At 38.8% G+C, this 24,637-nt stretch overlaps 1 protein-coding gene across 5 annotated transcripts in view; it reads right to left on the bottom strand.

Moving 5' to 3' along the window:
• Positions 1–24,637, bottom strand: part of Stxbp5 (syntaxin binding protein 5) — a 137,576-nt gene that overhangs the window by 24,870 nt on the left and 88,069 nt on the right. For 3 of the 5 annotated variants that reach the window (XM_041680449.1, XM_041680451.1, XM_041680452.1), the window contains exons 15-19: positions 22,248–22,468; positions 21,637–21,815; positions 12,120–12,245; positions 9,840–9,991; positions 3,640–3,705 (exon numbers count right to left, since the gene is read on the bottom strand). In XM_041680449.1, coding sequence (XP_041536383.1) covers positions 3,640–3,705; positions 9,840–9,991; positions 12,120–12,245; positions 21,637–21,815; positions 22,248–22,468 — 744 coding nt within the window. The remainder of the gene's footprint in view (positions 1–3,639; positions 3,706–9,839; positions 9,992–12,119; positions 12,246–21,636; positions 21,816–22,247; positions 22,469–24,637) is intronic. The other 2 variants (XM_041680450.1, XM_041680453.1) reach the window with 1 other exon arrangement.

The raw sequence follows: 24,637 nt of genomic DNA, 5'->3' as shown, positions 1-24,637 counted from the left end.
ATAGGAACTTCACATTTTAAAATATTGTCATCTTTGATACCAAATGGCTGCATAAATTTATGGTAAGTGTATATTATTTTATATATTTCATATCAGAGCAATAATAGGCTAGCATGTCCATATATTAATATTAAAAGAAGTTTGGTGTTTTCTAAACATAAACAGGCAATATGGTTGAAAATGCTTACTACTGGTTGTTGTAATTTCTATGATAACATACGACAAGTTACCAATTTATTTGAATAAATCTACCAGATTACTGTAATTTAACAAACACAAAAACCATATACAACTTCTTATTTTTTTCAGGCCACATATAAATACCAAAAGTCACCGTTTTTATCAAGCTATATATGAATCTTCATTGAAAAGAGCCCAGCAGATTTCTAAACTCATCGCAGCATTCTATATGCCTATATAAATGCAAACAGATGGATTACAGAGAGACTGCACCACTTCTCAAGTGCGAGGGCAAACAGTCAGTGGTTCCCGAAATAAGTGTGCAGTCGTCACGTTCACCTGCTTCTGTGAGAAGACCACTGGTTAGGAAAGGGTTTCTGAAAAGAGTCCTTATAGAAATTAGCTGAGCAGCTGACTATTTTGGTTACAGGATTTAAATGACCCTCAATTTTCTTCACTGCATGCATAAGCTTGGTCAATGTTGGTCTTGACAGAAGGCACACGGGCATTTACACTTCCAAAACACTGATCTCTTCTCAGTACTTCTGAGGAATTCATTTTAAGTTCCAATTCACTTTTATACATATATTTTTCTTTTACACATATTAACTTTTAAAATACCAACTATTGTTTTTAATAATTCATTATGGCCATTTAACAATTTTATTATCTCATTGTGAGTAATTCAGTCAAGCATTTTTGTTATTTTCACTCTACTGAAAACAATTAAAAAAATAAAAAGCTGTCTGTGTTCACTTTTAATCCCAGCAGACAGGGGGCAGGACCCAACCTGGTGTGAATAGTGAATTCCAGGCTAGGAAAGCATGTCTCAAAATACCAAAGCAAATAGATTAAGAAAAAGAAAATTGTGGCTTTTGAGTCACCTCAAATAAATTTAATTCACTTTTATCAATAGACTTTAATTTGGTAGTAAGATAAATGAATGATAACAAATTTTTCCTTTATTTCTCAACTAGGAAGTAAAAATGGATGAGGCAAAGCAATTGTAAATATTAAGAGTAAGATAATCAGGCCATGGCAACAAAGAATATTAGTAACTATCATAACGGAAAAATATGTCCAGGCTGCCACGGTAGCGACCAGAGGGGGCCTGACACAGGCCTTCTAGCGCCCACTTCAGTGTGCTCAGCTCTGCACACTGACATCCAGTGTTTTAGATGTTATCACTGTGAAGTTGCCCTTTATGAAGAACACTTTTTCTTGATGTGTAAGAACAGACTTGATTCCTCAGAATTCTGTCATCTGAGCATGAGCAAAGGCTAATCCGAATACACTGCAGGTTTTATTTTTAAGAACAAGAATTCATGTCTAATCATCGATCTTTTTGATGTTACAGCTTTAACTCTATTTCAAACTGACAGAAATGTTAGAAACAATAAAAACAGGTAGCATCTCATCAATGTTAAAATCATACCGAGTCTGTATATGAACCAAGAAGCAAAATATATTCTGAAACGTTGAGCCACATTTGAGCTTCCTCTACTTGGAGGATCTTTGGGGCAGGATTTAGAGTATAAATATTTTATGTAATTTCTATACTTATATTTAAGTATCATTTTGAATTTATCTAAAATTTTGTGTATTAAATGCTTCATTCACCTGCCATTTTAAAGTTTGGCCTAGTATGAAGAGATATTAACTTATTTGGGCTGAATATAAAAAAACAAATTAGCAATTTAATAATGATATGTTTCATGCCCAAAATACTCACTGTGCTCACGCCCTTAGTACACTGACAACTGTATTTGGGGAAGGTAGGAAGAGTAGAAATAAACTGAATGTGCTTGGAAGGAACAATGAAGATAAACTACAGTTCCAACTCCAAATTTAGAAAGATTTCAGTCTACAAGAGGGAAAGTAATTCCTTTCTATTGTCCACAACTTTACTGATAGGCAGGCAGCAGTGTGGCTTCTGTGGCTCTATGTTTTAGGAGTTTAATGGGCAAAGTGAAATAAGAGGTTTAAATAACAAAATACCTGTGTGGATATCTATGTGAGTGTATGTTCATGTGTGCGCTGTGTGTTGGTGTGTGTGTGTGCACATGTGCATGTATGTACATATGCGTGTGTGGCACAAGCGTACATGTGGAGGCCAAAGAGCAATCCCAGGTGTCATTCCTCAGGTGCCGGCCACTTTGTATTCTGAGGCAGAGGCTCTTATCTTGGAACTTGTCACACAGGCAAGGTTAGGAGGCCAGGAAACCAAGGGGATCCACTGTCTTCACTTCCCCAGGGCTGGGATTACAACAGCCAATCACTGTCCTTGGCTTTTCTGTGTGGACTCTGAGGAACAAACTCACATCTTCCCAAAGGCAAGCACTTTACCCATGGTCCCTCTCCCTAGTTCACTCTTCAAGCTTGAAACATCAAATGATCAATTTGTGCAAAATCAGAAAAAAAGCAATTGTAAAAAGAAAACACAAACTCTTTCATCAATGTAGGGCTAACAAAGTGGAAGCAGAAGTTATGACAGGGATAAAAATACTCCGCACAGTGCACCCCTACAATTCTTCCCAGTACAGGAGAATGGCTGGCGTAAGACAGAAGTCTAAACAAGGGGTTACTGATGCTGAGAAAAATCTTGCTAAGAGAAAAGCTAATGAAGATTCCTAGGTAGAAAACATAATAAATTTAATTAAAATAATAATGTTAAATTTACTAATGACTAGCAAAGCTACAATCATGTACAATAACAAACTCAAGATTGTACCTCTAAGGATACTCAAATGTAGTAAAAACAATGTTGCTGTGAAACAGTAATATGCGCATGGGTCACAGGAAGACCCTGCAGATAAAAAGAACCGCTTTGACAAGAACATAAATACACAAGAAATGACCTTGATCAAAATGAAAAACAAATGCAAATAGGCTACAATTTCACTAAGAGTCCATTTTTTCATACTGTAGCAAACTATCAAAATCTTTAATTTCATTTGGTTCTGGAGGTGTCATGAGTGACAAAGGGCTAGCCTAGTATGTACAAGGTCCTGGATTTGAGCCCTATCATTGAGCAAAAAAAAGGGGGGGATCTGTCATAGCATTGGATTGGACATTACTTTATAATTATCAAAAAGGTGAATTTTCAACTAAAAATTCAACTTTCCATGATCCTACTTCATTCTACTAAACATCAGGAGTATCTAGAAGCATAGATCTGAGATAGCTAGAGCATCGATTCAATGGTAGGTGGGAAATAAATTTAACACTGTTATCTGTAAGAAAGCTAACTGGGCACTCAATCATTCAAGCCTGAACAGACACAAGCTATGGATTTTTATTAACATGAGCTACATTTATTTCCCCTTATTAACACTGTTATGACTTTAAGACAAATGATATGTTTCTCATATGTAGTTATAAATGCATAAAATTGTACTGATAAGCCATCTTAGTTTTTTTTTTAAATCTTAATTGTTAATGAAATAAAAACTAGATTACCGGAAGTTGGAGATTTGCAGCGATCCTCTGTGACAACAGTCCCTTCAGTAATATCACACAGGCCTGCTGAAAGGCAAAAAAAGAGCAAATGACACCACACCCATTTATACAAGCTCGTCTTCCACGCAGGGTCTATTTCACTGCTAACGACACTTAAAGACAGATTAACGGATATGGCAATGGTGAGGCCTGAGATGGGAGCATTCTGGTAATAAACTATCTCCAATTAATATGGCTGTGGTCCACTGAACAAGAAAATTTAGAAACTGAATTTCTAAACAAAGTGATTTATTATTCTTGGATATCAGATATGACCCAAGACCTGTACAACACCAGAGCTGTGGAGACACGTGACTTTCTCAAGGGAGAAGAAACACTTATATTTGGTAATTTTTATATAACAAGAGTCCTCAACTTATCTTTCTAAGTGGTTTTCCTTAAGTCTTAAATACATTGCCTAAATATTTTTAAATTATTATGAAAATATTTTGTATCTCTTAAATTTGCAGTATTTTAAATATTGCTCATTATCTATCTTATTCAGTATCCCTCTTCAAAAACTACAGTATCACATTTTAAAACCTCTTAACAAAGACTTCTCTCAAGACAGATATGAATTGCATAAATAATGTATGATCCACACTATAAGTCGGCAGAAATTATAGAAAAAAAAAACACTGCAAAGTATTTTATGAGGAGGTAAAGGGAAAGGGTTAACGTAAAGGGAAAGGGTTAACAGAAATGAAGATATCTGAAAAGTCACATGGAAACCTATTGTATCATAAATCAATAGTAACAATGATAATAACAATAAAGACTGTAAAGGGACGTACACTGGATAGGTGGATAATGGTGCTCAGACTACTCAACAAGAAGGCCAACATGGCATGCAAGATGCCTCCCTATGAGCTGTTGGTCTGGAAGGCACTAGAGACCCCCAAGCAGGGCCGGTCACTGCTGAGGGTGAGGACTTTCTGCTGGACACAGCACACGCTCTGGCTTCACCCACATCAGCCACTTTCTGATTGGACTGAGGCCTACCCCACAGGAGAAAATTCCTGCTTGGCACTGTAAAAGTAATTACAATCCCATGCCAGGGGAAGTGATGGGGCCATGTGTGCCTTGTGTGTGTGTGGGGGGGTATGTGGGTGGGTGGTGTGGGTGTGAGTGTATGTGTGTGTGTGCGTCTGTGTGGGTATGTGAGTGGGTGTCGGTGTGTGTCTGTATGTGTGTGTGTGTGTCTGTGTGGGTATGTGAGTGGGTGTCGGTGTGTGTCTGTATGCGTGTGTGCATGTCTGTGTCCATGTGGGTATGTGAGTGGGTGTGAGTGTGTGTCTGTATGTGTATGTGTGTGTCTGTGTGGGTATGTGAGTGGGTGTGAGTGGGTGTCTGTATGTGTATGTGTGTGTCTGTGTGGGTATGTGAGTGGGTGTGAGTGGGTGTCTGTATGTGTATGTGTGTGTCTGTGTGGGTATGTGAGTGGGTGTGAGTGGGTGTCTGTATGTGTATGTGTGTGTCTGTGTGGGTATGTGAGTGGGTGTCGGTGTGTGTCTGTATGTGTATGTGTGTGTCTGTGTGGGTATGTGAGTGGGTGTGAGTGGGTGTCTGTATGTGTATGTGTGTGTCTGTGTGGGTATGTCAGTGGGTGTGGGTGTGTGTCTGTATGTGTATGTGTGTGTCTGTGTGGGTATGTGAGTGGGTGTGGGTGTGTGTCTGTATGTGTATGTGTGTGTCTGTGTGGGTATGTGAGTGGGTGTGAGTGTGTGTCTGTATGTGTATGTGTGTGTCTGTGTGGGTATGTGAGTGGGTGTGAGTGGGTGTCTGTATGTGTGTGTCTGTGTGGGTATGTGAGTGGGTGTGAGTGGGTGTCTGTATGTGTATGTGTGTGTCTGTGTGGGTATGTCAGTGGGTGTGGGTGTGTGTATGTGTCAGTGAGTGTGTGTCCGTATGTGTGTGTGTGAATGTGAGTGTGTGTAAGTGGGTTTGTAATCTCCTACTGTTTCTGCTAAACTGATCTAGTGTCAAACTTCCTTCTAAACAGTTATGTTTGTACTCAGAGACCAATGCTCTCTGCCTCTTTTTGCAGTGGGTTAAGCGAGAGACCCATAATTGGTCATATGTTGAGAATATGTGACTTGCATTCTGGGCCCTAGACAGGACATCTGTACCAACTCCTCCAAGGCCTGGGGGACACTGCAGAAGAGTGGGCAGAAAGAATATAGGGCTGAAGGGTGGCAGCAAGTATTGTGGACTGCTATCTTCTGAACATGACATTGCTGTTTCACCCAGGAACCCACAGCAGTAGCAGTTTCTTATACAAGGCCTCATGTGACAGGGCCAGTCACCATTCCATTACAGGTGTGAAAGGGGACTCTTGCGCCTCTATCACTCTTTTCAGTTACAGGCAACTAATGGTGGCTGAGGGTGAGGGGACCACATTCCTCATTGGTTTAGCAACTGGTAAACTGACCTTGTTCAAGTAAATAACCTTCCCTACCTATTTCATGAAAGAAACCCTAACTAAATGTAGTAGGATAGAAACACAAGTGTGCACTAGCACGCATGCGCGCGCGCACACACACACACACACACACACACACACAAGGGGCACTTATTGGGAAATCTGGATTAGCTGAGAAACTGGACTGTACACTAAAGCCCCAGAAGAAGACAGGTGTCATACCACGGATGTCACGGGACCATTCAGAACCTGCTTCCTATTATTTCATGAAATAACAATCTTACAATTGCGATGCATAATGCATATGCATAGTACATAAGTGCATTTACACGTTCTTTAAAATACTTTTATATCCATCTCTCTATTCAGTGAGTATGCATGAGTGTGTGTGTGTGAGTGTGTGTGTGTGTGTGTGTAAGAGCATGCTCCAGGTCATATGGAAAGGCTAGAGGACAACTTCTGGGAACTGGTTCACTTGTCCCACCTTTAGATTTAGGGAACTGCACCAAGGTCACCAGGCTTGGCAACTAGTGTCTCACCCACTAAGCCATCTGTCAGCATGCCTTTTGTAATCCTGTAAACCCATTTTACTGAACACATACACACATACATACGCACACACACACACACACACACACACACACACACACACACACACACCTCTTCTTACAGCTTTACTTTCTGTGGTTTCAATTACTCACTGTTAATCTGGTCTGAAATACTAACTGGTAAATTCTAGAAATAATTCTTAAATTTTATGTAGGCACCTTGTTAGGTAGTGTGCTAAAATCTCACTGCATAGGGCATCACTGCTCCACTTAATGCATATCTACCTTCCCATTAGTCAGAGAGGACTAGTCCTTCTCACTGACTAAAGAGTCAGTGTTGTAGTGCTTACGGCCAAGTACCTCACAAAGGTGCAGATGCTGATGCGCCTACAAGAGCCATAAACTGCTTTGAGTTCCATGCCATATCACCACAGGGAGGAGGAGCATGCACAGCAATAAGACATTTTGAAGTAGAGAGACCATTTGCACATAGTGCAATATAGAAATATGAATTGTTCATTTTAGTATGTTATTGTTGATAATCTTACTGTGCCTCATTCTAATTGAACATTATCACAGGAATGTATGTAGACAAGAAAACAATACACAGGGGTTCTGAAATGGGTTCGGGTATCCCCTAGAAACGAACATCCCTGAGATAGTTTTACAATAATCCTTGTGAGGCCTCAATCTGTATAATAATTTAATGGTAATGTAATAACAAAGTTAACATTTTCAAACTTCAAATGATAATATTTTATTTTATAAAACAAATTAATAAGTGACTCTAGAGTGCTAATCATAACAGACTCCATCTGTTGGTAGTAAATACAATTCTCCATTCGAACTGACCTTTACCAAGGTTGAACACAGTGTGATGGCACTTGTGCCACAGAGCAAGAACAAACTACGAAAAGAAGGACGAGGAGGGGGAGGAAAAGGAGAAGGAGGAGGAAGAAGAAAGCAGCAAGCTAGGTTCCATAGCACATATCTGTGACCCCAGAGCCAGCAGAGGAAGGCAAAGGCAACCCTTGAGTTCACTAGCCTGCTTCTAATTTTAAGACAGGGTTTCAGCAGTCAGCCTTGAACTGGAGGAGAGCCTCTTGTCTCGGCTTCCCACATCCTACAATTGATGCATGCACCCTAATACTTGGGTAAGAATATCATTCTTTTTATATCAATACAAATTTTAATGCCAATTATTATCTATTAATTTTATATGAAAAATAAATCAATTTTGAAATCAGAGGCACAAATATTCTCAAGATATTACTAAAAATGTCAAAAATTAACCCTCCTTTCTGTCCTTCTATGAAGTAGTCTCTTCTACATAGATGTACATCCCCAGTTTTTAGTTAAGAAACCTTAGGTAATGAGAGTATGGCAAAATTACAACGTGAAACATTTTAGCATAATAAAACCTTGATATAGTTCTCATATGCCTAACATCTTTCTCTTCAATATAAAATGAAGCAAATAATATTATAAATTATATTAAAGAATTTTCTATAAATAAATAATAATAAATAATAAAGTAGGATGCAGTAAAATTTAAGGAAAAGTTAATTGTATAATAAACCTTGTCCTATTCTTACATAAGTTCAGACATTCAATAATAAGTAACTTAATGTAAACCTTCTGAAGTATAAAGGAGAAAAGAAATTAATTTTAAGACTAGTAAGAATTTTACAAGTTTGTAAAATCTGAATTTTTTATAACAAAATGTTTTAATATTCTTTCATAAGTATTTCTTTCCAGGCTTTATAAAGAAGCTCTGTTGGGGCATATTGCTCAATTAGCTGTTGTGAGATAACTCTAAATAATGAGTTTAGTCTTTTAGATGGAAAGTATTTTAGTTAATTAGTAAAATGAAAAGGGAAACAATGATCTTACAGAGAACAAAAATGTCAAGACATAAACGACTTACTTATAAAAGAAGAACGGAGTCTTTTCACTGACTCAGAGCTAGGAAGGCCGCACATGCAAGAAGCCACAGCCAGCATACCTTAGTGAAGCCATGAGGAGGGAGGGAGAGAGAAAGGAGACAGATACCAGAATGGCAGGGCTGACACAGAACTTCTGCTGCAGATAATACGTGACAACATGATCGGACTCAGACAGACAAGGCAGAACAAACTGTGAAAACAATCCTGACCATTAAGCAAAACGCCAGAAAAGCCAACATTACCTTCCTTTTTTGTTTCGTTTCCACATGTTACAAACTTGGTAGCGATCATTAGCCAACAATGTACTGAGAGCAGCTTAAATCTGAGAGAATGTTAAAATGCTCTCTGTGTGTATGGCAGATACGTATATGTGTATGTATGAGTATATATATGTGTGTGTGTGTGGTGCTAGACTTCATGGCTTCGAGCACCCTGAATCAAAAAGAACTTTAATTCCGTGGGTATGCGGAGAATGTGCAGACAGTTCCTTAAACCAGTGCTTACCAGGATTCCGCAGACGAATGAAGGAAGCCCTGAATAAAGCTCCCCTTAATCCTGGTCCAGCTGGGAGGGTCCCCAGGAAAACTAAGCTCACTGTCGATTATTGTTAGAGGTCTCCTTAGTGTACCCCCATATCATATGCATGAAGTTATCTGCTGTATATCACGAAGTAAAATACAAGAGGTACAGGATACTTAGCCAGAAATATGTGTATTCTATGTTCTAAGAGATATCAGCATTGAAGCAGTATTAATACTAGATATTTAGCAAACAGCAAAGAACACTACAAAGATTTTTTTTGTATGAGCCCGAGCTTGTGTCTAATCAAGGCTATCTATACACGCTCATTATCAGGGAAGCAAATCACCTCTGAGCCCACTTTCACACAGGAATGATTGCTTTCATTAGATGGTTCAAACTCAATTATTAGCTGAGAGGGACCAAACAGAAATCTATTTCTATTCTATAATAACTGGACATACATTCCTAGTATTATGCCTTAGCTGAAGTTTCCTTGTGACATTAAAAGTAACCCTATATTATTAAGAACAAAAGAAAACAAACCATAAAGGAAACACAAAACAAAAACAAGACTCCTATGTCTAGCTGGTCTTTGGTTGTTTACATGTCCAGTTTAAAGCAGACTCGCTCTTTGCTTAAGGGAAGCACTCACAGACACAAGGAACATATGCATGCGAGCATCTGCAGCACTGAAAGCTCAGGAAGGTTTTCCTTTCTTTTTACCTCCTGAAGGTTGGCGTGATTTCCGAGGCGACCGGGGTTCTCTTCGGTAAGGATCGTTTGAGCCGTACAGTTCTATGGTGCTGAGGTTGAGCAGTACTGCCTTCTGGAGGTAGTCAACCATTGCGATGCCGTTACAGTTGCCAAAAACCACACTGGCAAGGAGAAGCATAAGTATCTCAGTGCAAACAAGTTATTAGAAAAAATGTGAACTACAAAGCTGAAGGATAGATTGGTGGGCCTTTCAGAAAATTCTTTTTCCATTTATTTTATTGACTATTAGTGTGTGTGTGTGTGTGTGTGTGTGTGAGCTCGCATGTGGAGTTAGGGCATCTGGGGACTCGCCTCAGTTGCCTGAAACTAAAGGCAAGGATAGGCATGGGAGCACAGAGTACACAGTCTTTCTCAGGGAGCTATTCATATCTCTGTAGATATTATCTATATCATTAAATCAAGCATTAGCACCATTTATAAGAATATTTGACACGAAAGCTGAAGCTTGATCAGACCTCCCTCCCCCCACATACACACTAAGCAATGTAAATGTCTATTTTTCTGTTCCTGAGAAAATGGAATTATAGGTTAGAATAATCTCTGGTAACTCCTCTGTCCAGAACAAAAAGGAAATATAAGCCTTGGGAGACACCCTTTGAGCTGTGCAAAATGCTTTCTTCATTACAGTTTAGGAACCACAACCTAACTTCTGGTGTATAATGGATTCTTATTCTAAGAGCTCTTAAAGCATCTTGGTAGCTGGCATGTATAGGGGAGTGACGTCATAGTCAAAGAGGATGGACAAGACATTGACCAGCAGACGAAGAACTCAGAGAGGAAACCTTGCACTCGGGTGCAGATGAGGATAACTAGGCATGAACACACAGGAGCCAGAGGGGTAGATGTTTCAACTGAAGCTTTAAAAATGAGCTACACATTATATAGTCTTGGCAAGTAATTTAAATTTCAAAACTAGAGAAGGAGCAAAAATTTCCACCAAATAAACAAGCCCACAAATATAATAAAAACGTATAATTAATTGATAAGTTTTTAACTACTTTCGAAATTTCCTATTCTTTCTTTTAAGTCTGTAGTTTTTTATTGTTGTTGTAATGCTCAATAAAGTATTTAGAAGGTAGAATCTTTTGTTCTTCCATAAGAACAGCCAATAAAAGGCAGCCAATAAAAGATACTAGGAGGCTTCTCAGCTTACAACCAGGTTAAGTTGGATGTACAAATCCAAGAGACAGAGGACTGATAGTGAGTTAGCAGATTAGCAGGAACAAAAGTACAGGTGACTCTCTATGGCTACCACTGAGGTCAAGACAGGTCTGTGCACAAACACTACTGTAACAGACACCACAGGTCTGTGCACAAACAAACACTACTGTAACAGAGACCACAGGTCTGTGCACAAACACTACTGTAACAGAGACCACAGGTCTGTGCACAAACATGGCTGTAACAGACACCACAGGTCTGTGCACAAACATGGCTGTAACAGACACCACAGGTCTGTGCACAAACACTACTGTAACAGAGACCACAGGTCTGTGCACAAACATGGCTGTAACAGACACCACAGGTCTGTGCACAAACACGGATGTAACAGACACCACAGGTCTGTGCACAAACATGGCTGTAACAGACACCACAGGTCTGTGCACAAACATGGCTGTAACAGACACCACAGGTCTGTGCACAAACATGGCTGTAACAGACAGTACACAGCAGTTTCCTACTGTGATGCTGAGGTTCTAAACATTGACAAAGTATAACAACTGCTTTATCTATATGCTGAAGGCATAAGGACAATTGCAGTTGTGTACAGAGGAGTATTTTGTTAAGACTGCTGCTATACCCTTAGAAATCTGTACAAGTTGACTTTGGAAGCTGAGAAAACACGACACTGTTACAGTTCCATTTATACAGAATACAGAATCCATTTATAAAATCTATGTTAGAGTTTAAGAGAAATGTGGGAACATTACTTCTCAGGGAGACACTGAGAGGGTACACTGACTTTCCCTCTGGTAAGCACGTCCAATACTGTACATCAGTAGTCATAGCACAGACCTACAAGAACTCTTCAAAACAAAACCATGTCCCTCCAAAAGCAGAAATTATAGCTACACAGCAACACTTTAGGCGATGATACAACAAAACCCAAGTATTTTTATATTTTAATACTTAAATGCAAAATTACATAGGGAGTACTACAAAGAGACTAAAAAAACAAAACAAAACAAAAACAAAAACCAATAAAACAACAAGAACCCTCATACTTACAGCCCGTAGGAAGAATTGAGTGCCAGGCTGGTGATCTGCTGTGGAGGTTCTCCACCCACCCACACCAACTGAATAACTAGTTCTGTCTGATAACCTGGAGACTGTTTAAGTGGTGAGCTTTTGACTCTGGAAAAGAAAAAGGAAGACACATTAGCATTTTAACACATTTCCAATTAACTGATTGCCTTTCGCACATGAAATCATACATAGTCATGCAAGAATAATTTTATACAGGAGACCACACTAGATTTCCTAAAATGTAGAAGTCAGAGCACTGTATTCTAGAAGCATTTAACCTTGTTGCAGAGATGAACACATGCCCGAGTGACAAAGGTAGGGAAATACTGGCAAATTATGGATATAATGTTATGAGACAGGAAAGGATGATGGATAAGAGAGAATAAGTGGGGAAGAAAAGAAGAAAGGAAGAACAAAAAACAGGAAAAAGGTAGGTTTAAGAATGAGCAAAAGCAGCAACAAGCAACCAGAAAGAAAAAAAAAACCAAAAGAATAAATGAATGAAAGAATAAAGCTTAAAATCACCCCTCCTCCAAAGCAAAAATGAGTATAGAAGTCAAAAATTAGTACAAGCAACTGATTTGTAGTGGGTAACTTTTTACCACACAAGCGAAGTAAAGCACTTCTCCACACTCTGCTGTTCATTTGTAGATAATGCCAGACCCAGCAGATAAGTGGACCAATTAGGAAATTGTTCTGATTGTTCTGATATTAAACAATATTTCTAAAGTAGACTTAGAATACAGTATGAGGTAAGACTTGATGTGGCTTACAACTTTCTGGTAGGTATAAATCAAAGACAATCACACATTTCTTTACTAATTTTTACTGTGTGCACGATGTGCAAACCTCCATGCAAAGGACAGTTTGCATGAGTCAGTTCCTTCCTTCCATGGTATAGGTTCTAGGGATCAAACTCAGGTCATCAAACAAGGTGGTAAGCACCTCTCCCCTAGAAGACAGAAATCCTGTACTAATTTTAACTTCTGTATACAAGATCCACAGAATAAGTGAGTAAAGGAGAGGTTGGACTGAGTTACATGAAGAGAGGAGAAGTCACAGTGACTGTAAGGTCAAAATCACTAAATAAATCCATTAGGTGCATCAGTAATGAAGGCTTCGTTCAGAGGAATAGCTAGGAAATTTGAGGTGATGTTACGCATCTATGAATTTAGAACCACTTGGCAGAGAGGTGTCAAATACCCAAATCTCACAAATAATGGATTAATTTGTACTAAACTTGTTTCGGCTAAGTCTATGATATTAGAAAAGAAGGAGAGGGAGAAATTTATAGAAATATGAGACTTTCTGAAGAATCCTTAGACTTCACCCCTGCCATGCATGTATCAGCAACCTTCATGTGAAAGAAATAGATTTAAACAAGAAGAGCAATTTATTTGCATGTGTAACTACATTTTAAGCTGAGGGTACCTTAGACTGCACAAATGCTTGCAAAGTCTGGTCTTCCACTAATTTTTTGGATTCCGCCTTGGAGTGACAGAGTATAACGGACAGCAAGATGACTACTCACTGTCAAACAGCCTGCAGCTTCATTGAGAGGCAGAAGCACTTTTGAATAATTTTGCTGGTACTTCTATAGTGAGAAGGACTAAGATACTTGTTAGCAATGTGCTAAGAAAAAGATAAGAGTCGGTTGTCAAGACTACCAGGAGGATGAGAGTCACTGTACACACGTGTAACAGGAAGTGAACTGGAGTCACCTCTGGCCCTCAGAACTGTACCTGCTGAGAGAGAATTTCTGCTGCTTTTCGGGGAACTGGCCAACATCCACCTGCATTTGTTGATATTAAGGCATTAAAATGAGAACTGAGGCATCTGACCTCTTACCTAGAGGCAGTTTTGACACATACAGGTTGAGCCCAAATGGGGCTGGCTATTCTTGCTTGAATTAGGCAAGAAGCAAGCCTCCAGGAAACACGCCTTGGACCTGGCATACAGAATGTGCATACTGGATTAGGATCTCAAGGGCAGGAGCAGATCTTACAGTAATAACTTTAAAAGCACATACAGGCTATACTTAAGACTTGTGGTGAGGATAAAGCGATGGATGCAGTTAGGAGCATGTAGTGCTCTTGTAAAGGACCACAGTTCAGTCCACAGGACCTATGCCAGGCAGCTCATAACTGTCTATAATTCCAGCTCCAGCGGATCAGATGCCATTTTCTAGACTTCACTTATAGGCATCAACACCCATTGTGTACATAGAAATATACAAACACCAACATACACAATAAATCAAACACAAAATAAATCTTTTTAAAACTTCACTATGCTAAGAATAAAAAAATATAAGGAAATAGCAAACCAAAAATTTCTCTAAATACTAACCTGTTGCCAAAAACATTTTTTTTTTTTTGAGACAGGGTTTCTCTGTAGCTTTGGAGCCTATCCTGGAACTAGCTCTTATAGACCTGACTGGCCTGGAACTCACAGAGATCCACCTGCCTCTACCTCCCAAGTGCTGGGATTAAAGGTGTGTGCCACTATTGTTCAGCTTAAAATCTCTAATTTGTATTTAAAATAAAACCTAGAAACCTGGGCTGGCTAGGGGAATATTTAGGTAGTAGAGTTCTTGCCTGTGTGGCAAATTTAGGTTCATCCCAAAGGACTAGAAAACAAATGAATAATCAGAAGCTCACTGGACTGAACTCCCAAGGCACAGATGAAGAGCAGAAGGAGGGAGAACATGAGCAAAAAAGTCAGGACCACGAGGGGTGCGTCCACCCACGGAGATGGTGGGACTGATCTAATGGGAGCTTACCAAGGCCAGCTGGACTGGGACTAAACGAGCATGTGATCAAACTGGACTCTCTGTATGTGGCTGACAATGAGGTTAGACTGAGAAGCCAATGATAATGACACTGGATTTTGATTCTACTGCATGTACTGGCTTTTTGGGAGCCTAGTCTGTTTGGATACACACCTTCCTAGACCTGGATGGAGGGGAGAGGGCCTTGGACTTCCCACAGGGCAGGGCACCCTGACTTCTCTTAGGACTGGAGAGCGAGGGGACGGGGGAGTGGGGGGAGTGAATGGGAAACAAGAGGATGGGAGGAGGTGGAAATTTTTAATAAATAAATAAAATAATAGAAAGGGACAAACCAAGAAGATGGCTCAGCAAGTTACGGCACCTGTTGTTAAGACCAAACACCTGACCTTGAAGCCCAGGACCCACATATGGAAGGATAGGGTGGACTCCTACAATCATTTTGACTTCTGTGCTTGCTGTGGCATGTTCTTGTGCCCACATATGCATGACTGTGTGTGCACACACACACATAAAAGTAATAAAAGAAGAAATGACAGAGTTGGATTTTAAAAACAGAAAGTGGGAAGGACTGATAAATTGTTGTCTACAACTATTAAAGCTATACACTTAATATTTTAAATATACTCAACTTCCTTACTTGCTAATGGTAAGCTATAAAACATTTATAAAAGGTTTCACCATTTGTATAAATACATTTTAAAATGTTAAAATGATATTTGGAAGTATCATAATTTTAAAACAACTTTCTATTTGGACAAGTACTTTGCAAAGGTTCACTTAGAATACCTAAATAAAGAAACCATAAAATTGGATTAGTAAAAGAAACAAATAAAACAGCTTGAAAATATTTGTTTAAAAAATAGCCAGTTGTGTACAAAGGCATTGTGTGAGAAGCAGATGAACTCCCGAGTGAATGCACATTGCTGATATGAGCCCTGCCAAGCGAAGGATCCCAGTGCCTCAGACCCATGAAAGGAGAAGGCCTCTCACTGGTTGAGTGTGGATGCTTATTACTGCGCTGGAAAAAAGTAACCACCATAGCTTCTTCCTCCTGGAAGACTGCAGCATGAGATGGCTCCCTATAGTCTCTCTGTGGATATTAGCTGAACTGCATTTTCTTTCTTTTTTATTTATTTAAAAAAATATCAATACAAATTCCCATTCCCTTCCCTCCTCCCATCCCTCCACACCCCCTCCCACCCCACCCCCTCAAATACTAAGAGATGGCAAGGCACTTTGCTTTGTGTAAGGTCCAAGGCCCTCCCTACTACATCTAGGTCGAACAAGGTATATGTCCAAAGAGAATAGGATCCCGAAAGCCAGTGCATGCAGCAGAGACAAATCCCATTGCCATTGTCAGTGGCCCTTCAATCTGCTCCAACTGTCAACCAGATTCAGAGGAACTAGTTTGGTCCTATGCTTGTTCCTTTCCAGTCCAGCTGGAGTTGGTGAGCTCCCATTATTAGCTCAGGTAAACTGTCTCAGTGGGTGGACCCTTCATGGTTTTGACCTCTTTGCTCATATTCTCATTCCTTCTGCTCTTCAACTGGACCTTGGGAGCTCAGTCCAGTGCTCTGATGTGGGTCTCTGCCTCTGTTTCCATCAGTTGTTGGATGAAGTTTCCATAGTGATATTTAAGATAACAATCAGTCTGACTACCGGACAAGGCCAGTTCAGGCACCCTCTCCTCTACTGCTTGGGTCCTAGCTGGGGTCATCCTTGTGGATTCCTGGAAATTTTTCTAGAACCAGGTTTCTTGCTACCCCATAATGGCTCCCTCAACTAAGATATCTCTTTCCTTGCTCTCATATCTGTTCTTCCTCCATCTTGACTATCCCATTCCCTCAAGCTCTCCCCAACCCTCCCTTTCTCCCCTCCTCTTTCCCTTCTCCTCTTCCTTCTACCCCACCTCTCCCACCCGCATGCTCCCAATTTTGTCAGACGATCTTGTCTGTTTCCAATTTCCAGGTGTATCTACATATGTTTTACTTTGGGTTCACTTTATTATTTAATTTCTCTAGGATCATGAACTTTGTTTATAGCTAGTATCCACTTATGAGTGAGTACATACCATATTCATTTTTTAGAATCTGGGTTACCTCACTCAGATAGTGTTTTCTAATTCCATCCATTTGCATGCAAAATTCAAGATGCCATTTTTTTTTTCTGCTGAGTAGTACTCTAATGTGTAGATGTGCCACACTTTCTTTATCCATTCTTCCATTGAGGGGCATCTAAATTGTTTCAATGTTCTGGCTATTACAAATAACGCTACTATGAACATAGTTGAACAAATGTTTTTGTAGTATGATTGAGTATCTTTTGGGTATATTCTCAAGAGTGGTATTGCTGGATCCTGAGGTAGGTTGATCCCCAATTTTCTGAGAAAGTGTTTACTGATTTCCAAAGTGGTTGTGCAAGTTTGCATTCCCACCAGCAATGGATGAGTGTTCCCCTTACTCTATATCCTCTCCAGCATAAGCTATCATTAGTGTTTTTGATCTTAGCCATTGCAGAGGATATGATAGTGTACATAAGTGACCTCAAAAACTCTACCAGAGAACTTCTACAGCTGATAAATACCTGCAGTGATGTGACAGGATAAAAGATACACAAATAATAAAGAAGCTGAAAAGGAAATCAGAGAAACATCACCTTTCACAATAGCCACAAATAACAAAAAATATCTTGGGGTAACACTAACCAAGGAAGTGAAAGACCTATTTGACAAGAACTTTAAGGCTTTGAAGAAAGAAACTGAAGAAGATACCAGAAAATGGAAGGATCTCCCATGCTCTTAGATAGGAAGGACCAACACAGTAAAAATGGCAATGCTACCAAAAGCAATCTATAGATTCAATGCAATCCCCATCAAAATCCCAACAAAATTCTTCACAGACCTTGGTAGAAAAATAATCAACTTTATTTGGGAAAAACAAAAAAAAAAAAACAGGATAGCCAAAACAATCCTGTACAATAAAGGAACTTCCGGAGGCATCACCATCCCTGACATCAAGCTCTATTACAGAGCTACAGTAATGAAAACAGCTTGGTATTGGCATAAAAAGAGATGTTGAACAATGGAATTAAATTGAAGACCCAAATATTAATCCACACACCTATGGACACCTGATTTTTGATAAAGAAGCTAAAATTATACAATGGAAAAAAGAAAGCATCTTCAACAAATGGTGCTGGCATAACTGGATATCAACATGAAGAAGAATGAAAATAGATGCATATCTATTGCCATTTGGACTCAAGTCCAAATGAATTAAAGACCTCAATATAAATCTGACCACACTGAACCTGATAGAAGAGAAAGTTGGAAGTATCCTTTAATGCATGGGCACAGGAGACCACTTCTTAAATATAACCCAGTAGCAGAGACACTAAGAGCAACAATAACTAAATGGGACCTCCTGAAACTGAAAACTCCTGTAAAGCAAAGGACACTGTCACTAAGACAAAAAGGCAGCCTACTGAATGGGAAAAGATCTTCACCAACCTCACATCAGACAAAGGACTGATCTCCAAAATACATAAAGAACTCAAGAAATTAGACATTAAAATTTTAAATAACCCAATTAAAAAATGGGGTACTGAACTAAACAGAGAATTCTCAACAGAAGAATCTCAAATGGCCAAAAAATACTTAAGGAAATGTTCAACTTCCTTAGATATCAGGGAAATTCAAATCAAGACAACTCTGAGTATGCTAGAGCCATTGGCCAAGCAGTGTTGTAATTAATATAATTTCTGAGTGATTATTTTGGGCGGCCGGGAAACGAATGAGCAGTATCTGACTACAGCTCTGCTGTTCCCACAGCTACACCCTGGCTTATAAATCAGATCAGAAGGGGAAAAGGAGGCACAGTTACTTCCCCTCCTCTCTCTGCATTTCAATCTAGTCATGTTTCAATAAAGGATTAATTATGACAAATCTTTTTGTTATTGAGACATCTACATATGTCACCTGTGGGTTGTGACTCCGTTTCACATGGATTATATACCAGTTATTTATTTACATTACGATTTATAACAGTAGCAAAATTACTGTTATGAAGTAGCAACAGAAATAATTTTATGGCTGGGGGTAACCATACCATGAGGAACTGTATTAAACAGTCAGAGCATTAGGAAGGTTGAGAACAACTGAAATGTAACATTCGCTCTGGTCCTCAGTGACCCTTGACTATCTGACAACACCACAGCTGAGGAGCTACTGACAGTTGGAGAAAGAAGAGCCAGTTTTCGTTAGAGGTGTTTCCCCTTACAGGTTGGACATGATCCAGTGTGCCCACACTGGGGGAGTATATGAGCAGCATACACTGGACTCAGTGGGTTATTAATAAGAAAAAAAAGAAGAGGGCAGGATGTTGCAGGGGATCTGGACAGGTCTAGAAATCATATTTTATTCTGTTGTTACACTCTTCAAGAAAGGAAGTTGGGTTCCCTGAATTCCACGTGAAGATAAGAAGAGGGCAAGAACTACATTATCTTGACAGGAATCAAGGTTAGTCATATGAGGCTAAGGGAGAAACCCCTTCAAAGCAAGCTTCTCCAAAAATGGAGACAACACCACAGTGAATTTTCAAACTCAGTTATGTCCTAGAAGTTTAAAATGTCACTCAAAGTGAAGAAGAACATTATTATCAAATCAGAGTTACCTCAATTCTTCCAGGATTAAGAAATATATATATATATATATATATGATATATAAGACCAGGATAAAGAAAGTATATCAACATACAAATGTTAACAGCTAATGGTAATAACAAAGATTATAAATTAGTAACAGGTTGGCTGATGAGACTTTCTAGATATGAAGAGTCTCTTGAAATTCCAACTGAGAAAGTATTGCTATATTAAGTGACATTCTACTAAAGACTTGCAGATTAGAAGTTAGTACATCCCACCACAGATATGAATGTCAGACAGTAATGATGGCTATCTATCATCTCAGGTCTGTGGACAGTACTGAAAACTCAGTTCCAGAGACAGTGTATCTTACAAGGATTTAGATGTCCAGACTATGTGTTTCAGTTCACTGGCTGGAGGTTTTAATTGTTCTTGGTTATTAACTTCCTGCTTTCTTTGTCCTTTCTTTCTGTCAGTAATTCCAAAGTCCAGATAAAAGTATTCTAATTTTGCTGATGAGAACAATATTATCTTACATTTTATGTGACAACATTGTGCTAAATATACTAAAGTGTTACTTCATATAATTGATAAAATCGAGGAAATACAGAACTATTTTATCAATATCCAGAAAGGACAATTGTATTTTATCCATCTATAAAAATTAATAAAAACTAAAAAAAATGAAACCAATATAAAAACATTGCAGTAACATTTTAAAATTTAGTCTTAAAGTAGTATTGTATAATAAAAAAGCAAAAATATAAACTCTATATTGTAAATTTTGTTCTAATAACATATGCAAGAACTGTAGCTAAAAGGAGGTGTGTGGTGTGTGTGTCTAAGTGTCAGAGGGGAAGAGAAGCTTGGGGAAGCAAGAGGGAGAAGAGGAGGCACAGAAAAGGGGAGGTAAACATGGGAAGGAAGAGAAGAAGCCCACTTGGGCCTTTGAGACTACTGCATTCTGAAGAAAGCAATTCTCTGCTTGTCCACTAGAGAGCTGAGCCTCATCTCAGGTTCCTGTCTACCACACCACAGCAGCCCCCGTCCCTGCTGGGAAACTAACAATGTCTCCAGACATTGGCACATATCCTGAAACAGGCAAGGCCATCCCTTCTCGAGACTCACTTGTTTAAAAACCATGCTCTCAAGTTTTTGAGAACATACAAAGAATTTCTGGAAAACATGTACTTTGAAATAAAATTTAAAAAAGTGAATCCTAAAAAACAAAATTGTGATTTTTTTCTTTTTCTTAAATGTCTGTTTGTCTTAAGTGGGGAGTGGCTTTTTTATTATATCTACATCCTACCCACCGCATACTCACTAGAAGAAGAGATTCTAGTAGGTCAACAGTAAAATCAATACAAAGCCTAGTTCTTCACTGAGTACAAATGCTGTCCTGTCACCTCTCCACTTAGGATCCACTACAAGAAGAGCTTTTGTCTCCATCACGATTTTAGTTGCTTCCTATGTGGAGACTGAGTCACAGTCTTCATGTCATCCAGCAATTACAGTTCCTTACTCATCACTTTAGTTCTCTGTGATCTTTGAAGAATTTAATCATTCAAAAATAGAAACTGATCAACAACAACAACAACAGCAAAAAAACGAAAGGAAAATTTATCCAATTTATCTCTGCATGAATTAGTATGGTCTTAAAATAATAGAAAATACAATCTTTTAAATAAAAGTGAAATTGATGCTAAGACTCACGAAAAGATAAAATAAAATATAAGAACATTGAATTCCAAGTGAAGATGGTAGGAAGGAGAATTTTCAGAGTTCAGTGAAGAGAATGAACATAAACCACACAGAACCTGAGTTCAGAAGGCAGCCACGGCTGGCAGAGAAGGTGTAGTGGGTGACCCAAGGCCATGAACCTCGTTATTTTAAACCTTGGCAACATCAGGTGTAACAGCATACCATAAAGAAACAAGCTCAGTCAACCACAGCCGAACACAGAAACACCTGTTCTTACAGGAAATGCCACCAGAGGTGTACTAATGATTACCATTTTCCTAAATGAAGAGATAATATGTAAAGTAGACCTAATGTTTTCAACTTACTTTAAGCAAGGTACATTATCACGAAGCCCATCAGATGAGCTGCTACTGGTGGACGGATGAGACTGAGGAGGAGTGGGCTGAGGGTTGGAGCTGCCCACGGGGGTGGACAAAGGTGGCGGCTGCTCACCCTCTGGCGTTTCCACATCGTTTATTTCATATAACAGTCGAACTTCAAGCATCTGTCATAAAAGAATAGCTGTTTACCTATTCCTAATCATTAAAAAAAAACTTGTAATATAACATACCAGAAAGAATATCTTTAAAATTTAAGGTTTAAAAACGCTATATTTCTAGAGATAAAAGAAAAAAAAAAAGAGTTTCTACTCAACCTTTAAAAACCGTGTGCTTGGGTGGGAATTCACACATGCACACGTGTGCATAATGGTTTAGACTCTATGGAATACCAACAGTTGATATTCCTTAAATAAAAGGCATAGCATACTTAAAAATTCAGATAGTACATTAATATATATGCGAACGTGCTATTTTCACAAACTAGATGGCGGAGGTGCTTTCACATTTTTATGTACAAGAAAATTGTTTACTAAATAATTTTTAAAAGCTTAAAAATATCAAACAACTGACAAGGAAAACAGTGAAGAGGTGATTACCGGAATGACTTCTGTAACTACTTCCTGTTTGCTGAATCTATAGACGATGACATGAGCTGACACTCCAGCTATGCACAGCATTCTGCTCTCTGGGCACCAGGAGATGATCTGAATGGCGTATGGATCTTCATCTACAATGTCGGTGTTTGGTCTGTCATCTTTATTTCTTGACTTTTCAAATACTTTAGACGTTTTTAATTTATACAGTACTTGTAGAGTTACTAGGAGAAAGTATATTATAAATTTTAGCTGAAAATAAAAAAAAAAAATGCTAGTTCTTCTCTGCCAGCCCTTGCAGCTATTCCTTGTGCAGATCCATTTTTTGTGACCCCCTGCCAACCCATAAATCTCTCTCTACCAGGGACCAACAGCTCTCATACTTGGCTGGGATTTAGTCTCCCCACCCCCACCCCAGATGCCACAGTCGGCTAGAACTCAGACTGGGAAACAGCAAGCAAAGACCGGAATAAGCACCCAGCAAAGATAAGAGCAGATATCTATAAGAAATACTCTAACCATCATAACAATAGATACTTAGATTCCAGTGCAAAATCCCAAGGATGGAGAACCATGATAATGATAGCAACCATGGGAACCTGCCTCCTTCACAAGGCAGCAAACCTACTGTAACAAGAACCCAGAAAACTAACTTAGCTAAATCACAACACAAAGACTTAAAAATAACAGTCATGAAAATGATCAAGCACATTAAAAAGGAATGGGATGAATGCCCCAATGAAGGCTGAACATATAAACAGACAATTGATGAGACGATGGAAATAGTTCAAGAAATGAAAGTAGAATTTAATAAAGAAATAGGAAAACTAAAGGAGACGCAAACTAGAATCAAACTCAGGAAGTCAAACAAAAATCTCACCTATAGCTTAGAAGACATGAAATAAGAGAATTTCAAGTCTTGAAGACAACGTAGAACTGGGTAGGTCAGTTAAATTAAAAAAAAAATCATGAACAGACCATCCAGGTAATCTGGGACACTGTGCAAAGACCCAATCTACAAATTACTGGGATAATGAAGGGAGAAGATATCCAGGTCAAAGACTCAGAAAGTATTATTTAACAAATTCAGAGAAGCAAAGTTACCCAGTCTAAAGAAAGAGATGCCTATCAAGTTAAAGAAACATATTGAATACAAGATAGGCAGTGCCAGAAAAGAAATTCTCCATAACACATAATAACAAAATAATAAATGTATAGAACAAAGAAAGAATATTAAATTTTTTAAGGGAAAAAAAGCAAGTAACATAAAGGCACGCACATGGAAATAACTCCTGACTCTCAAGGAAGACTGAAAATCAGAAAGGTCTAGAAAGATTTTGTATAAGCTCTGAAAGACTACAGATGCCAGACTAGACTACCATACCCACCCAAACTACCAATCACAACTGATGAAAAAAAACCTCACGATAAAAGCAGTTTAAGGAACTGCTGATCATCAATCCAGCACTACACAAGCACTACAAAAACAACGTCAGTCTAAAGAGGACACAAGGAATAAACTGTCCTAGAGTAATTCATCAAAAGTGGGGCAAAAAACACTGAGACCACCACAACAAAGTATCAGGAACGTACTTATTAGTGATCTCGATTCCTAATAAAAAGACACTGACTAGCAGACTGGATTAGAAACATGATCCATCTTTTTGATGCATTCTAGAGATATACCTCACCATCAAGGACAGAAATCTACTCAGGGTAGAAGGACAGAAAAGGCATTCCGAGGAAATGTGCTTCAAATGAGCTAGGGAAGGACACTACATATGCGTTAAAGGAAAACTTCACTAAGAGCTATTGCAAGTCTAAACACTTATACACCACAGGCAAGTTCAGAAGCACCACTGTAGATAACAATCACATGGTGACCCCCATAAAGAGATAGCAAACGACTTCAACATCCTACTCTTGCCAACGAACGGGTCAAAAATTAAGTAGGGAAACGCTGGAGCTAACTGTTGTCAGAAATCAACTGGACTTAACAGACACCTTCAGAATATTTCATTCAAGCCCTAAAGAATCTACTTTCTTCTCAGCAGCCCATGGACATTTCTCCAAAACTGAGCACATGTTAGGATACAAAGAAGTCTTAAGAGAAACAGGAAAGCTGAAATAGCACTTGCATCCTCCTTGAACACCGTGGATCACAGCTGCACAGTAACAACAAAAAAAGCGGCAGGGAGTAAACAAAGTCATGGAAATTGAACACTTTATTACTGAATGAAAACTGGGTAAAGAAAGAAATCAAGTAGGAAATTACAAACATTTTATAACTGAATGAATGTAAGAACACAGCACACACCAAGCTCATGGGAGCAATGACACTGGTTCTAAGAAGGATGTACATAACACTAAGACAGAGCTAAGCGCCACACCAA

This window comes from Microtus oregoni, unplaced genomic scaffold, assembly GCF_018167655.1.
Source record: "Microtus oregoni isolate MIOR12 unplaced genomic scaffold, Mior012 000033F_ref0000390, whole genome shotgun sequence".
Lineage (NCBI taxonomy): Eukaryota > Metazoa > Chordata > Mammalia > Rodentia > Cricetidae > Microtus > Microtus oregoni.
Note: the sequence above shows the minus strand (reverse complement) of the source record. Positions and strands in the feature narration are given on the sequence as shown.